Source organism: Rhinoderma darwinii, chromosome 1 (assembly GCF_050947455.1).
Source record: "Rhinoderma darwinii isolate aRhiDar2 chromosome 1, aRhiDar2.hap1, whole genome shotgun sequence".
NCBI classification, from domain to species: Eukaryota; Metazoa; Chordata; class Amphibia; order Anura; family Rhinodermatidae; genus Rhinoderma; species Rhinoderma darwinii.
Window position 1 is genome coordinate 551,937,616 of NC_134687.1, and position 17,512 is coordinate 551,955,127.

General features: G+C 39.2%; 2 protein-coding genes across 2 annotated transcripts in view; both read left to right on the plus strand.

Annotated features, from left to right (window-relative positions):
- MCCC2 (methylcrotonyl-CoA carboxylase subunit 2) overlaps window positions 1–7,056 on the plus strand; it is a 117,315-nt gene extending 110,259 nt beyond the window's left edge. The window contains exons 16-17 of the mRNA XM_075838036.1: window positions 3,499–3,584; window positions 6,845–7,056. Of these exons, the coding sequence (XP_075694151.1) occupies window positions 3,499–3,584; window positions 6,845–6,962 (204 nt within the window). The 3' untranslated portion in view covers window positions 6,963–7,056. The remainder of the gene's footprint in view (window positions 1–3,498; window positions 3,585–6,844) is intronic.
- A 5,774-nt stretch (window positions 7,057–12,830) lies between these two features.
- On the plus strand, window positions 12,831–16,910 carry CARTPT (CART prepropeptide). Its single transcript, XM_075854867.1, has 3 exons — window positions 12,831–12,989; window positions 13,248–13,331; window positions 16,500–16,910. The coding sequence occupies exons 1-3, from the start codon at window positions 12,837–12,839 to the stop codon at window positions 16,605–16,607; spliced, it is 345 nt and encodes a 114-aa protein (XP_075710982.1). The 5' UTR covers window positions 12,831–12,836; the 3' UTR covers window positions 16,608–16,910.
- The last annotated feature ends 602 nt before the right edge of the window (window positions 16,911–17,512 follow it).

A 17,512-nucleotide genomic window follows, 5' to 3' on the forward strand; every position in this document is an offset into this window, starting at 1 on the left:
AGGACATGTAGTACAGGTAGAGAGCAGTACAGTACATGTAGTACAGGGAGATAACCATACAGGACATGTAGTACAGGTAGAGAGCAGTACAGTACATGTAGTACAGGGAGATAACTGTACAGTACATGTAGTACGGGTAGAGAGCAGTACAGTGCATGTAGTACAGGTAGAGCGCAGTACAGGGCATGTTGTACAGGTAGGGAGCAGTACAGTACATGTACCACAGGTAGAGAGCAGTACAGTACATGCAGTACAGGTAGGGAACAGTACATGTAGAACAGGTAGAGAGCAGTACAGTACATGTAGTATGGGTAGATGCATAGCAGTACAGTACACTTAACAGGTAGAGAGCTGTATAGTACATGAAGTACAGGTAGAGAGCAGTACAGTACATGTAGTACAGGTAGAGAACAGAACAGTGCATGTAGTAGAGGTAGAGCGCAGTACAGGGCATGTTGTACAGGTAGAGAGCAGTATAGTACATGTAATACAGGTAGAGAGCAGTACAGTACATGCAGTACAGGTAGAGAACAGTACATGTAGTACAGGTAGGGAACAGTACAGTACATGTTGTACAGGTAGAGAGCAGTACAGTACATGTAGTACAGGTAGAGAGCAGTACAGTAGATATAGTACAGGTAGAGAGCAGTACAGTAGATGTAGTACAGGTAGAGAGCAGAACAGTAGATGTAGTACAGGTAGAGAGCAGTATAGCACATGTAGTACAGGTATAGAGCAGTACAGTACATGAAGTCGGGTAGATACATAGCAGTGCAGTACACATAATGGGTAGAGAGCAGTATAGTACATGTAATACAGGTAGAGAGCAGTACAGTACATGCAGTACAGCTAGAGAACAGTACATGTAGTACAGGTAGGGAACAGTATAGTACATGTTGTACAGGTAGAGAGCAGTACAGTGCATGTAGTACAGGTAGAGCGCAGTACAGGGCATGTTGTACAGGTAGAGAACAGTACATGTAGTACAGGTAGGGAACAATATAGTACATGTTGTACAGGTAGAGAGCAGTACAGTACATGTAGTACCGGTAGAGAGAAGTATAGCACATGTAGTACAGGTAGAGAGCAGTATAGCATATGCAGTACAGGTAGAGAGCAGTATAGCACATGTAGTACAGGTATAGAGCAGTACAGTACATGAAGTCGGGTAGATACATAGCAGTGCAGTACACATAATGGGTAGAGAGCAGTATAGTACATGTAGCACAGGTAGAGAGCAGTATAGTACAAGTAGCACAGGTAGAGAGCAGTATAGTACATGTAATACAGGTAGAGAGCAGTACAGTACATGCAGTACAGGTAGAGAGCAGTACAGTACATGTAGCACCGGTAGAGAGAAGTATAGCACATGTAGTACAGGTAGAGAGCAGTGCAGTACATGTAGTACTGGTAGAGAGCAGTACAGTGCATGGAGTACAGTCAGAGAGCAGTGCAGTACATGTAGTACAGGCAGAGAGCAGTACAGTACATGTAGTACAGGCAGAGAGCAGTACAGTACATGTAGTACAGGCAGAGAGCAGTACAGTACATGTAGTACAGGCAGAGAGCAGTATAGCACATGTAGTACAGGCAGAGAGCAGTACAGTTCATGTAGTACAGGTAGAGAGCAGTTTAGTACATGTAGTACAGGCAGAGAGCAGTACAGCATATGTAGTACAGGCAGAGAGCAGTATAGCACATGTAGTACAGGCAGAGAGCAGTATAGCGCATGAAGTACAGGTAGAGAGCAGTACAGTACATGTAGTACAGGTAGAGAGCAGTATAGCGCATGTAGTACAGGTAGAGAGCAGTACAGTACATGTAGTACGGGTAGAGAGCAGTACAGTGCATGTAGTACAGGTAGAGAGCAGTACAGTAGAACAACTGTGCAGAATGGTGAACATTTTAAATTCTCTCTGTACCCATTCAGGTTAACATCTGAATGCTCTCAAAACCAAGGAAAGAGTTTTCAATTATAGCTTTATATTAGGAGGTTGCTCTTTATACAATTTCCTAATATAATCTGGGGGGACTGTGTTCTGTGCCTGCATCCAGCTGAAAAGTTATCTGCTTGCAGCCACTCCGCATTGAGGAGTGTTCTAAGCTGATTGGCTGAGACCAGGGCTTTTGCCACACTGTTCTTGCATCACTGAAAGCTCTGGTTCTGGGCGCTGTATAGTAGCTGCTCTTAGCCCACTCTTCATTGGCATGTTTTAGATGCCCTTATTTAAAGTGCCTTTGTCTCATAAGACCAGTTTTATAATATAATGGTGATGTGCTAATGTGGATACATTGGAAGTAATAATTACATCATGTGTACGTTCATGTCTCTGTGATATAAATATTTTGCAGCTTGAGAACATTACCATTATACATTTCTGTTTATCTATATCTGAAATTCTCAGTTGTCGCCTTGTTATTAAAACATGCAATAAAAAACGCACCTTGGTTTGTCAAACTCTGACAGTAATGTGATTTTAGACTGTGCGCTAATTTCATTATTTAAGATTATAAATAATGGGGAATTGTCTGCATGTTTGATTCATATCATAATTGTAATTGTTTGCCCTGAAGTCATGTTCTGTATGGCATCGAATTGTTGTTTTTTTTCTTGGTTATGAAATCTGTTCACTTAAGGACATTTATTTCCAGGTTTGTCCGTTATGGAAACGTTCAATATTTTCTATATGAGCGCTATGCTAACTAGAATTAGGCTAAATTCACACTTGCATTGTATAATCTCTTACTCTGATCTGTTTTTAGATCAGAATAAGGCTATGTTCACACCTGCGTCGGGCTATTTTGTTTTTCTGCTTCGTCAGAGGAGCAGAACAAGGTAATAACGGAAGGTAAATATCTTGACTTTAATAGGTTCCGTCGCCTTTCCGTTGGGGTGTCCGTCGTTTTACCAGAGACAATAGCACAGCATGCTGCGCTATTGTTTCCGGTAAACTCGGCCTGATCTGCCACGGAGGCCCCTAACGGAGCCTCTAACGCAGATGTGAACGAAGCCTAAGGATAAAAACGGATCCGTTAAAAATCCCATTGAAATCAATGGGATTTTTAATTGCACCCATTTGCGTCCATTATGTTAGTCATCCAATTTTTTGACGGAGATAAAAGTGCAGAGTACAGGACTTTTACTCCGTTCAAAAAAAAAAACGGATGACTAACGAATAGCTTATTTTTATCTATGGTGTCAATGTAAAACGGATATAAGCGGGTTGTAATCGGTTTGCATCTGTTATTTTGATTTCAATGGGTCTTTTAACTGATCCGTTTTTAACCTTATTCTGATCTAAAAACAGATCAGGGTAGTGGATTATACAAGTGTGAACTTAGCCTTAGCGTGCCTTTATTTTCTAACATAGTCTACATCAACACATTATACAACCATAATTTAATTTTTTTTACACCAGTTACCCAAGTTAATTATCTTGGGCTGTATTTGATATACAATTAAATTTTATCATTTGCTTTGTGTTCTTTTGATTTCAGTTTTCAGACAAGGAAGAAGCTGCTCTTAAGGATCCGATAATCAAACGATTTGAGGAGGAAGGCAATCCATACTACTCCAGTGCCAGGTGAGATGATATGTAGACTCACAAAAGGGCCCGTATCCAGGGTTTACAATGTAATGTTTCCTGTAACAGTATGAAAGGTCAGCAGATCGCTGTCTTGTTGCTTGTCAAATGGGCCCATGGTGACACATCTTGGCAAATATTTATCATCCACGGGTAATTTCCGCACAGCCGTGGCAACAGCTTATCTAAGTGGAACACTGTGATGATTGGCAATAAAAGTCCAATGGGTGATTGCTGTTGTACATAAACATGTCGATTGCTGCAGTTGCCTGAATCTAATGACATGTCTGTTGTAGTAAATACTTGTATTCCCCATAAAATAAAAATTCTGGACCATCTTGTCTTATAACTCTGTGTTATGCCATTCCTCTGTTATTCCTCTTTGAAATGTATGAATAAATTGACAACTATGTTACCATTTTCTTTGTTAATAGTTACATAGTTAGGACAGTTAAAAAAAGACATGTCCATCAAGTTAAACCAAGGGATGGGAAAAAGGGAAGGGATATGGGTACACAAGGTTGTGTCCGTACACTCTCACTCTGTCAGCACTGATTGGACAGTGTCACACCCTGCAGAAACAAGGGGAATGGTAACACCCAATTGATAATTTATTCATACATTTCCTAGAGGAATAACAGAGGAACAGCACAACGCAGAGTTCTAAGAAAAGATTCTCCAGAATTTTTATTTTATGGGGAATGCACTCAATGTGGTGAGTTCCAGTAATTCCAAAAAGTGTTTTATATTTAGACTCTAATGGTAAAGTTGTAAAATATTGGGGATTAGTTCCTGGTTCCTAATACATGATTCAGTTTATTGATACATAAATATATGAACAAAATATTCCTGTTTAAAGAAACCCCTTATTAGATATTATTAAAATTGCATGTTGTGTACTGTATAGGGTGATACGGTATGAAATGTTGGTAATATTCCTAGCTAGGATATGCCATCTCTTTATAATTGGTGGGGGGGGGTCTAACCTCTGGGTCCCCCACTAATCCTGAGAATGAAGGGGCCATAGTGCGGATTTAGTGCTGCGTCCCCTTCACTGCTTTTCCATCCACATCAGTTTAATAGACGCAACGCTAAATCATTCCCAAGATCGGTGGGGATACTAGAGGTCGGCCACCAATCATAAAATGATCCGAACTAGGAATATTACCAACATTTCATACCGTATCACCATATACAGTACACAAGATGGATAGAAAACAATATCTAATGAGGGGTTTCCTTAAACAGGAACCAGCACCCATGATAAAGTCATGGCATACCCTAGGGCTCTGCCATTACTTGATAAGATAGGAATAACCCTTTACGAGAAGTTTCTTCTGAACTGATAGATTGCATTCTCATGAATAATAGATCTGTCAGTGGAATTGCCACCTCTGCTGTATACAGCTTGTTTAGAAATTGGTATTTTTTCCAATAAGGGAGATTCATTCTAGTGAGATTTATATGCTCAGGGAATAGAAGTATGACGCTACTTTTTGGGAGTGACCAGGTCAAGCATTGTGTTCGTACACCAAGACCAATAGGAGCATAATACTGTATGAGGGAATGCTGCACACTTGTAACTTTGGCACTTTCCCTTTTGTCTCCTATTCGATGTGTTTTCTCAGTGTTTAAATTATAAATCAAATTAGAGCCAGATCCTCATTGAACAGTGTGTATTTATGAGTCATTAGGAGCCTCCAGTCCCGGTAACGTTTATCACTCTGCCTACGTTTCTTTAGATCGGCTGATCAATTTCACTAAATTACATAGACTTCTGTTTTACACGGTTTCTGGGAAGATCCATGCAGTGAATATTCCGCAATGTTTGTGGCGTAAGATGTCAAATGCAGCAAAGAAAATCCTAATCAAACAGCTGAACTTTATGTGGGGTTACTCAGAATCACTATAAATAATGGCAGCTGTGTACGGACTACTATTTAACATGAGTTTAAATGTGATTGGCTAATTCTGAATACAACCACATCCCCAATTCTAACAGGGTGTTCACACTTATGCAACCACGTTATTCTATATTGTAGTTTTTATTTTTTTATTTTTCCACCCTAAAAGATTTCAATTCTTTTTTTCAATGGGATTGTACAGATTATGGGTCACATTAAAGGTGGAAAAAGTTCTGAAATGATTCATCTTGGACTGATATTGTAACATGACAAAAAAAACTGGCATTTTAACAGGGGTGTGTAGACTTTTTATAACCAGTGTATACATCATTAAATAATAGATTAGATATAAGTAGCAAATCTCATCAGAAATTATAGGGACTCATAGCAAAACGTAGAAAGGGCTTCACCCCTCCCCCCCCCCCCGACCACAGAGAGCTCCGACAAATGTATTACTTTGAGGTTAATTTCCATAATTTCTTAACAGAGGTGTGTAGGGGTTGGCGCGCTGGTTTTCAGACATATGGGATCTTTATTAGTACTGACTGCACGCTCTGTTCATGGCTAAAAGTGTTTTCCGACACTTCTCCAAATAGAAAAGTGGCAGTAATTTTTTATAAATGAGTTGCACTCAGCAAGACTCTGAAGCTGTGCCCACTTTTACCAACAAATTGATATGTCATAAAAAGCGGTGTTGGTGTTTGGCCTGAACTCCATATTTTCCAATGTATTTATGCCATATAACCAACTGGTTCTAAATACATTGATAAATCTCCCCATAGAGCTCCAAATCCCCAGCTTCCCTTTACACAGTACATGATAAAACTCTGGGTGACTGCAGTCACCACTAGGTGGAGCTCAATGCATATGGATTTATATAGCTACGATTGAATTCAATGAGCTGTAAAAAAATTTATGTAATGAGCTCCCCCTAGTGGCAGATACCGAAAAATCTTTGGCTCTGTCAGGAAGCAGGAGTAGCAGTTCATTCCCAGCCCCCCTTCCGCTCTCTCTATAGGCCTATCACCCGGTCTTCCTCTATGGTAGGTACGCCGCTGCTTCTCATGTAATTAGCTGCATATATATTAGCTAAAAATATTTTCAAGTCTCAGTAGTGTTCTGTGATAAATCGCGTGAGGGATTTGAAAAGTCGCAGGTACAGTCATTTACTCAATGAGGATATTTACCTTCATTTCCTTGCATTTTATTAGCATGTTAAATACAATACATTAAAATATTTTCCATTCTTCTTTAACTCCTTTTCCTCAGCAGTATTTTCAGTGTTATCTTTATAACATTCTGAACGGTCTATTTCCCCAGTAATCTTGATGATGATATGACTGTGTGTATCTGCAGGTTGTGGGATGACGGGATTATCGATCCCGCTGACACCAGACTGGTTCTAGGACTGAGTCTCAGTGCAGCTCTGAATGCACCAACACAGAAGACCCAATTTGGCGTTTTTAGAATGTGATTGACTCCAGAATTATTGTATACTCTACAAAAACTTTACCAATGTGACCATTCTAATATATTCTCCTCCTGTAAAATAAAACTTTTATACAATACTGTCTGTTTTGTTTTATGGCAACTTTTCTTCTTAGGCCTTATACACATGACCGTAGCTGTGAGCACGGTACGTGATATCGGCACGAACTGGCCACATAGTGTAATCTGCGGGCTGTCCGCAATCACGGACTGTGCACACACAAGATGTGCATTGACTTCAATAAGCTTGGACCGCAATTGCGGACCCTATAATGGCATATCCTCTTTTTTTTTTTTTTTTTTTTTTTTTACAGTCAGGGCTCTGGATAATGGAAACCTGGTCCTGTGCATTGGCCCATACAATAGAATGTGTTCTATACTATTTGCAATTGCGGATAGTATGCGGCCGCAAATGCACGGTCGTGTGCATGAGGCCTTACTATTAAGTATTAACCATGGCAGCTAGAAGTAAAGGACTAACACAATTCCATTTACTTTCTAACCCTTAGATAGCTATGAGTAGACTTCTAGTAATTATCTGAAAGACGATGTATGTCACACAGGTAGAATTTGTACGGTGTAGTTTCAGGAATATGACCATGAGTTTTACATCAGTGGACGGAACATTTTAACCTTGAGTTTTTTAGGATAAGATTGAACAGGCTGTGCAGAGTTTATCTCGAATAAAATATCATTTGCAGCGGCTGCGGGGTGCATTTTGGATAACTTTAAGAATTCATGTCCCTATGCATTGAAGCCAATAGTTGTCCAATCCACTATTAGATTAACTTGATTTATTGGTAACTCAGGTTCCACTTAGGGCTTATTCAGACGAACGTTGCGTTTTTGCGCGCGCAAAAACCACTTGACAGCTCCGTGTGTCATCCGTGTATGATGCGCGGCTGCGTGATTTTCGCGCAGCCGCCATCATAGAGATGAGTCTAGTCGACGTCAGTCACTGTCCAGGGTGCTGAAAGAGTTAACTGATCGGCAGTTAACTCTTTCAGCACCCTCGACAGTGAATGCCGATCACAATATCGAGAAACCTGTTAAAAAAAAGAAAAAGTTCGTACTTACCGAGAACTTCCCTCCCGGCCGTTGCCTTGGTGACGCGTCCTTGGTGACGCGCCTCTCTTGACATCGGGCCCCACCTCCCTGGATGACGCCGCAGTCCATGTGACCGCTGCAGCCTGTGCTTGGCCTGTGATTGGCTGGAGCTGTCACTTGGACTGAATTGTCATCCCGGGAGGTCAGACTGGAGGAAGAAGTCGGGAGTTATCGGTAAGTCAGAACTTCTTTTTTTTTTTTTTTACACGTTCATGTATATTGGGATCGGAAGTCACTGTCCAGTTTAACTCTTTCAGCACCCTGGACAGTGACTGTCTCCTGACGTCGCGTACCGGAAATTTTTTTGCCGGTGAAGTTCGGTTCGGTTGTCCGGGTTCGCTCATCTCAAAGACACTCCGTTTGGATGTTTGTAAACAGAAAAGCACGTGGTGCTTTTCTGTTTACATTCATCCTTTTGACAGCTGGTGCGCGAAACAGGCAGTTCGCATGGAAGTGCTTCCGTGCGACCTGCATGGTTTTCACGCACCCATTGACTTCAATGGGTGCGTGATGCGCGAAATACGCGGAGATATTGACCATGTCGCGCTTTTTGCGCAGCGGACAAACGCGCAAAAAGAACGGACTGTCTGTACTGGCCCATAGACTTGTATTGGTCTGTGCGTGGCGCGTGAAAACCACGCGGCCCGCACGGACCCAATACACGTTCGTGTGAATCCACCCTTACAGGCAGGTTTTGAATACTGTACCTGAACTTAGCCTTGGCCATGTTGAGAAATGCAGAAAACATGCTGTGCCATTAAAACCTCTCTTTCTTATGGTGTATTCCTGAGTCATAAGAAAACATCTACAATATATCCAACTTACGCACGGGATATCATTACTTAAGAGTATGTGACATTTAGGTAATGATATGTAAGAGTACAAATTTCTCCTAGTAATATCGACATGTGCCTACATCCGAGATCCTCACCAACACCACAATGACAAAAAACGTAATCCCCAAGAGAGCCGCAGCATCTGGGGCATAAGAAGTCGAGTCACTGTATTCATCATCCTGCAGTTGTGTGCAATGTAATGGCTTATAAAACACTACATTGTTTAGATATTACAGTACATTAATTTTAAATTAAAAGAAAATGTAATTTGTTAGAGAATATTATATCCTGTTAGGGTCCCAATTACCTGTTGTTCTATGCTATGATTTTATTCTATTCATTATATCAAAATCTAGCCTCTACTTCTTATTTTCTTTGATTGTTGCTTTCAGTTTTGTATTGTACAAGTAGAAACCAGCAGAAAGAAACACTAAATAAGACATGGAAAATAGACTAAATAAAAAAAGTTACACTAAATCATTCCTAGATATTTCTTTCCTTAATCGTCCCTTCTCATTTGCTCCTATTTTGTCTCATTGCAATCAAAACTGAGAAATATGTAAAGATATTTTCTATACGTGTCCCGGGAGATCAGCCATTTCCCCTCCTCACAATTCTGTGTCGGGCTGCAGAGCAACTTGTTTTTCCAAAGTAACGGGCAGCTTCCTGCCCACTATTGACTGATTTATGTGAAACGCCATCATCTTTTTCAAAAAGTATGTCAGAAGCATCTGAGTTGTGTATTATGATGTTCTTCAGCATCTGGAAATCATAACTATAATATACACACTGCAACTGCTGAGGAACTTCTTTTTACTGTATAGACTGGGACTATACTACATGTCAGCCAATCAGTAGTTGGCACAGGAGAAGGAACGTTCTACAAAATTAATGTGTGACATGCTGCATCTGAAGGAAGAGATTAGTTTTACGGCTACGGGGGTATGTGGACCCACTAGGCTGTAGCGGAGTAGCAGCTGGCCAAACAAGTCAATGGAAGCCTTTAGGACAAGAGTACCTGTGTAAGAGATAGACAGGCACTCTGCGTGACAGGCACTCTGCGTGACAGGCACTCTGCGTGACAGGCACTCGGCACAGATAACAAACTTGACTCAGAAACTATACTTCGTACTGGAACAAACACAATTACTGGATATGGGATACAGTGAACAGGATACAGGAACAATGGGTACAGGATACAACTAAGGGACCATTTGCTAAACGAACATGGATAGACACAACAACGCTCAGGCACAGGAAGGAAGGATAGCTTTAGGTAGGGCATGGTGCACAGGGATAGGCTAGGAAAGGTTATAGTGGTGCATGCGCTGGCCCTTTAAGAGGGCACACGGGTGCGCGTGCGCACCCTACGGAAGCGAGCAGTGGGCGGGAGCAGTACATGCCTGTGTGCTCGAGGAGGAGAAAGCCGGCACAGAGGTAAAAGATGCTGGTGGCCGCCATGGATGTCCAGATAGCGGCGATTGGCGGCCGCCAGTGTTAGAATTAGTGTCTATGTAGCATTGCTCATCTCTGTAATCTGGTTCTGGCAGCAGAATGTGATGTTAGCACAAATATTATTTATAGAAGCGTCAATGGAAAATGTCTATTGATGTGTAATAGATAAGGGAACTAATCTTTCAAAGTGGCACCAAACAGAATTTTAAAAGGAGTAGTAGATTGTCTAACAAGAACCTGTTTTATTAAAGTGCCTCTTCAAGCACGCATTAAAAAAGGTATTAGCATTCAGAGGAGGATCCCCTGAAGGATTATACTTAAAACATTTCTGTGCAGATAACTAATGTAATTTAAAACTGCTGTCAAATAGAAGTACTAATGATATGACACAGCACGTACGGATTCCACCGAAAACTTGTAGTAAAATATTCTAGAAACCATTTTCACTTTGAACTTCTACATTACACATCTTATAAATGAAATGAAGTCCTATTGTACGTCTTACCAATATATAACTGCGGAAAAACAGACATCATTCATATATCTACAGAATGAAAAGACTGTGTGTCCACTACACAATACAAGCAGCAGTGTGAAAATATAAAACTACTGCACCCATCAATGCCTGGTGGTTGGTCATGGCAAACTGCATATTTTCCATTTACAGATGTAGCAGAGTGGAATTTGTCATTTAACTGTTTCCTACAAAACCATCTGGATGGAAAAGTGTAATTCACTTTAGTCTTTAGTGTATAAGTAACCTAAAATCTGCATATAGACAGCTGTCTTCTTCATTACATAAAGCTGTACTGAAGAGCAAACTTGTTTTTTTTTGTCTAAGATATAAGGGTAAGTTCACACGCAGCAGATTTGTTGCAGAAACTTTTACGACTGAAAATCCGTTCCATTCATCTGAATAGAGCTTGTAGAAATCAATGCACCTGCTGCAGAAACAACCCCTTTTAGATAGGTAAGTACAAAACAGTTAAATTGTTATCAGTGAGGATATGACATCCGGGACCTGTATATGGCTGTCCACTTCTCCAATGAAAATGGGACTAAGTCTAGGGCTACTCGGCCACTTTGGCCGCATCACAGGTAGATCGCTGTGTTGCCCAATTGTATCGCAGGCATTGAAAGTCAATGAGGCCGCGTTGCAACCTGCAGGTTCGGATTTCTTGCGACCTTGTGTTGCGGTCATGGCAACTTGCCGGCCGCATTGTGGCCACTTGACTTTCATTACCTGCAAGGCAGATCAGGAGACAGTGATCTATGGCTGCCGTGTAGCCTTAGTCTTATGCTCATGAGTGAGGCCTGAGCTGCAGGACTAGGTCTGATTGACTTATAAGGCTAGAGCTCACCAGTGATATTTGGTTACCCAAAAATTATGAATAACCCGACTTGCTTGTGACCTCAATGTTTCCCTATAAGAGCAAAAGTCACAGGCGACTTGTAACAATTGTAAGAATTTACAGTTTATTGTAGGAAAACTCCTTTTAAAATATGAAGCCTTAAAGATAACCTTACTGTAAATATGTGATTTGAACGGTTAATTTTTTAAATATGTTCTGCTCTGTATTTCATTATATTGTGAATATTCTAAAATGAATATATTAGAAGTTAACAATGAGTTGCATAACCATTCAGTCTAATCTCATGTTCTCTATAATTTAGAGTGGGGTAAATTACTTCTTATTGTAGATACCTCAATTGCTGCAGAACCTTTTTTTTTGCTTTGAGAAAATTGTCGCTTCTTGTATATATTATGTGATTGTTATGAAACGCGCTTATCTTTCTTTTCAAACAGAAGCTCTGCAGCATCTAAAGGTGAGAATTATGTTGTTTTGCAGCAGCAGGAAAACGACATATGTCACATCTATCTATCTATCTATCTATCTATCTATCTATCTATCTATCTATCTATCTATCTATCTATCTATCCATCTATCCATCTATCCATCTATCCATCTATCCATCTATCCATCTATCCATCTATCCATCTATCCATCTATCCATCTATCCATCTATCCATCTATCCATCTATCCATCTATCCATCTATCCATCTATCCATCTATCCATCTATCCATCTATCCATCTCATATCTATCTATCCATCTCATATCTATCTATCCATCTCATATCTATCTATCCATCTCATATCTATCTCTAATTTCTATATAGTTCTACCTCAGATCTATCTATCTATCTATCTATCTATCTATCTATCTATCTATCTATCTATCTATCTATCTATCTATCTATCTATCTATCTATCTATCTATCTATCAACAGGTTTTGTTTTGTTTTTCCTCAAACCACAAGTGGTAATCTCATACACCGTTCACTTGACACTTGTGTAGTCTGGGTGCTGTCTTTTGCCTGGTGATGTCAGTATAGGTTGGTCTCCTGCCCCTATATATAGCGCTCTCTCCACTCCTTAGAGCAGCCTGGACTTCAGCACCATGGAGAGCTCCCGTAGATCCCTGCTCACACTGCTCAGCTCCACTCTGCTCCTCCTTGTGGTCAGAGGCAGCTGCGAGGAGACCGACTACCTGGAGAGCAGGTCCCTGGACTTCTACTCCCCCATAGACAACAACATCCACGAGAAGGAGCTGGTATGTGATATGCATTCAATCCCATGGTGTCATATGTTGCTGGTGAATGCTGTCACTTACTGACACCAGCATCTTATACACATTCCACTATTCCAGAAGTATTGTCAGAGGACAGTGAGAGGTTTCCTTATTAGAAACTTCTTTATCTATTATACCTATAAGCATTCTTATATGATTATTATATTGGTCTGGATGTAATAACTCCTATTGTGTCTTTACTTGTTGCTTATTGCATTGATGTTCTGTTCTATGTTTCAGATTGATGCTTTGCAGGAAGTGTTAGAAAAGCTTAAAAGTAAAAGGCTTCCATCATTTGAGAAGAAGTATGGTCAGGTGCCCATGGTGAGTGATTCCTCTTCATGTACTGATAAACTTATCCTGTTCTAGTGTATAGAGCTTGGTCATATAGTTGGTTACTTTTTTATGATAATCTTTTGCTATTATCCTTTGCTACGTATTTCCCTATACTGAGATCTCTGTAATAAATATCCTACAGACTGAGTGACCTCCGCTCTTTCTTATGTGTGAGGTTCCATTTTTTATTATTGTTTTTTAAGTTTTTGGTAACATAATAAAGCTGTTTGTTTTTTTACGCCAGATAATTTTGTTATATTAGCCTCTTTCTTTATAGGTGGTGTCTCTTTATGTATTGGTGGACATATCTGCGTCACTCAGGTTTACATGCTGGTTAATGTGATCTTAGCTCAAAAGATTATTCTGTTATTATTACACAATCTTGTTACAGTCTATGTAAAAGGTCTTACGATAACTGGTATGTTTCTTGTAGTATACACAAACTAGCTATATAGAATGGGTTACATAAAACAGCATGAGTTACATTACATAGCTATCTATTTACCTAAACACAGAACACAAGTTGTTTTGCTTTGGACACCTCTATACACATTCTTCTATATATTGACCTGATCTAATATTTTCTTTATAGTTAAACACATGTATTGCTTCCATATTCAATCATTATCAGGGACTGTCACAGTATAAATATCCTACACGTTTATCTGACTGGTCTTACATATATATAGTTTTATGTCTGTTTTTATATAAGGTAACACAGTTTACCTTTGAGAGCGTGGACATTGCTTTTGTACATAGTGTAGTAGTCCCTCTGTCTCCGTTATATATTACTGTTAACTATGGTAAGACAGCTCCTCTGTGGCTGCAGACCAGCACTAGACAGTTGTAAATCAATATGTAGTTTGTGCCCAACTAATTTAGAAAATGGAAGCTATCACAAAGCTTCTGTACAAGATTGTTGTAGATTTACGATGGATCGGCACACAGCAGCAATTACAAATCCATAAACAAGTGATCAAACCTTTACATTGGGTTGTAATTATTTTTACTGTTTACATTAGATCCTATATTACAGATTTCTTTTTATTGATCTATTTCCCATTGCTTATATAGCGGCAACATATTCACTGCACTGTCTGTATCCCCATTGGGGCTCACAATCTTATTTCCTCTATATCAGACACACACCAGGGTAAATTTCTTAGGAAGTCAATGAGTAACACACACACACACACACACACACACACACACACACACACACACACACACACACACGACAACAGTGTCCCATTGTCTCCATGTGAGCTTGATGTGTTAATGTGTATAGGTTCATTTCAGAGTTATTAGAAGGCAAATCTTATTATGATGATTATCTCCTATAAAAACAATCTGCATGCAAATTCTGAGCTTAGATTAATTTTTCAGCAACTAATTGTTCGGAGCTGCGTTTGGTGGGTGTCGGACATATGCAATATAGATCTTTTTTTTTTTTTACAATTTGTTCCATTATTGTTTTAATATAGTATTCCTCCCCCCCCCCCCGTAATATGTCATATCTGTGTGTTTATCTGTATTTAGTCTGTTTTTAATTAAAAGGTTAAATGTTTTTTGACTATTCTTGTAATATTGTGTTATGTTGAAAAATACGGAACAAATACGCATGTGTAAACATGGTTTTAAATTCATTCCATTGACTTCTATGGGCTAAAAACACTACCCATACAGATCCGTAGAAAGATGGTGCGTTTTGACTGGGGTAGCCTATTATAATATTGTGCTACATCGTCCGAAATTACAATCTCAGCCCTGCCACATCTGCAACTTTTTTTTCAAGAAAGCCTGATAATGTTTCTGATAATAATCTGTAGATCCAAGAAGACCCAATAGAAAGCTTTCCAGTCAAATATCCATCAGTATTCAAATATTGGTTGGAGGATTTATTGGTTAGCATTAATCGTGTTCTATGCCAATGATTGTAATAATTATATGCGATCATTTTCTATGAAGACTGTACTTATCACTCTGATCGATTTCTCTTGGTCAAAGTGTTCCAATCATGGGCAAAAAAGAAATAAATGCCTAGGTCTAATGTTTTATAACAATCATTCTAATGATGAAAAATATTATTAATATTACAAAACATAAAATATCAGCAAAGAAAACAAACGTGCAACAAATAAATTTTTTTACAATAAATATGTGACTAATTGATAACTATGTAAAAAGATAACAGCGCTACATTTCAGTTGGATTTCCATGTAGAATTGATACGTAGATGTAACATGAATGTTTATAGTGTTCCAATGTGGTAAGACACCGGGGCAGCTCTGCTATATTCCATCTAGTGGACTGTTCTCGTCTCATTAAAAGCAACTGCTGATAAAGTATATAAGAACTTTGTCTGGCTGTCCATAGGAGCTCCTGTTTTTAATGGCAGGGGATTTAATGGCCAATGTTCATTTTCGCTGCAGCAATACACCTATTGAAATCAATGGGTCATCTGTGTAATGGATAACATTTGCCTGGTTGTTGAGAGCTGCTCTTGGTAGAAGATGGTCTGAATAATAGAATTGGGTCCTTAACAGGAGACTCCTCTTTTTCTTATTTTTTTCTTCTTCTTTTTTATTTTTTACTCAGAATGCCCTACTAGAGCCTTGGAAAATGGTTTTCTTAACTAGATGACCACTTCAATGGAAAAGGGGCTGAACATTGACTTCTTCTACCTACTTTAATGGAGAGTGACAATGCACTGGCCCTTTCATAGTCCCAGTCATCAGACCCCGACAGATTGGACTTTTATGACATGTTATAAAAGTCATTTTTCAGACAACCCCTTGAATAAAATAGATTTCAGACCTATATGCAAATATGATATGTTAAACAGAATTTAAGAAAAAATTCAAGAGACTGCTCTATCTGCAAAGCAATGTATTATAAATATTTATAATTATGTTATAATTATCATCATACATCAATGTATTTAGTTTAGGAGTGTTTTATTATATAGATGTAGCAGAACTGAATCTGCAATTCACTATGTGCATCATTACCACAATAGTTAAACCCACAGATAACATGTTGTGATATCACGATAAATCGTGGAAAACAACAAACTCAGCTCTGCTGCATCTGTATGTAATGTTACTGCAGTATTATATTGTTGTTTAGATGCTGATTTGTGTGTTTTAATTGCAGTGTGATGCAGGAGAGCAGTGCGCTGTCAGGAAAGGGCCTCGGATCGGGAAGCTTTGCGACTGCCCTCGAAGGACTTCCTGCAATACATTTCTCTTAAAGTGTTTATGAGTGAAATCTTAAGATCAAGGGGCCTTACCACCTTATATTATGGAGAGATAGAAAGCAGAGTTGATTTTTACATGAAGTATTTTTTTTATTCCTGTTCTAACTCTTGCTTTGACTATGCTGACTTATACAGTACATTTATATAGTTCTGTTTAATGTGCCTGTATTTCTTTATTATATGCATAATGACTAAATATATCTATGGCATGTAATTGTTTTGTGTAATAAAGGGTTTTTGTTAAAGGTGTGTGGCCTACCATAGCACATGTGCCGGCAGTGTCCATGTCTGCTGGGAAAAAGAACCACAAAAAGTGATGTGGATGCAAGCAGTGTTATCTCTCTAACATATATTCTGTCTGGCATTTCTGTCACAGTATATTGAATTATAAAAAGGCACATACTACAGAGAAGCTAAACACGGCACATAAAAAAAATGGATGTGCTCATTTTTTTTAAAGTAACACAACATATCTAACAAACTGACCATAGGTTTATTATTATTATTATTATTATTATTATTATTAATAATAATAATCTTGAATTTTTTTTCTCAGTTGGATTTACACATTACAGTTTTCACGGTGTTGTCAGTGATGGTGGGCAAGTAGACGTTTACGGAAGATTTATCCTTTTCCACTTTCAAGTAAAAATCATAGGACATTAAGCTTAAAGACCCTATTACAAGGCCAATGATGGGGAAAACGTGCTTTCATTCATCGGCTGATCTGCAATTGCTCATTCATCGCCTGATCTGCTCTTTTATGCAGAATTAAAAATCATTGTTGTTGGCAGCACATCTCCGTGTAATCAGAGAGATGCGCTGCCGACATGATGGAAATGTATGAGGACGAACGATCCGAGTAACGAGCGCTCGTCCCTATACTTGTCCAATCACTGCTCCATGTGAT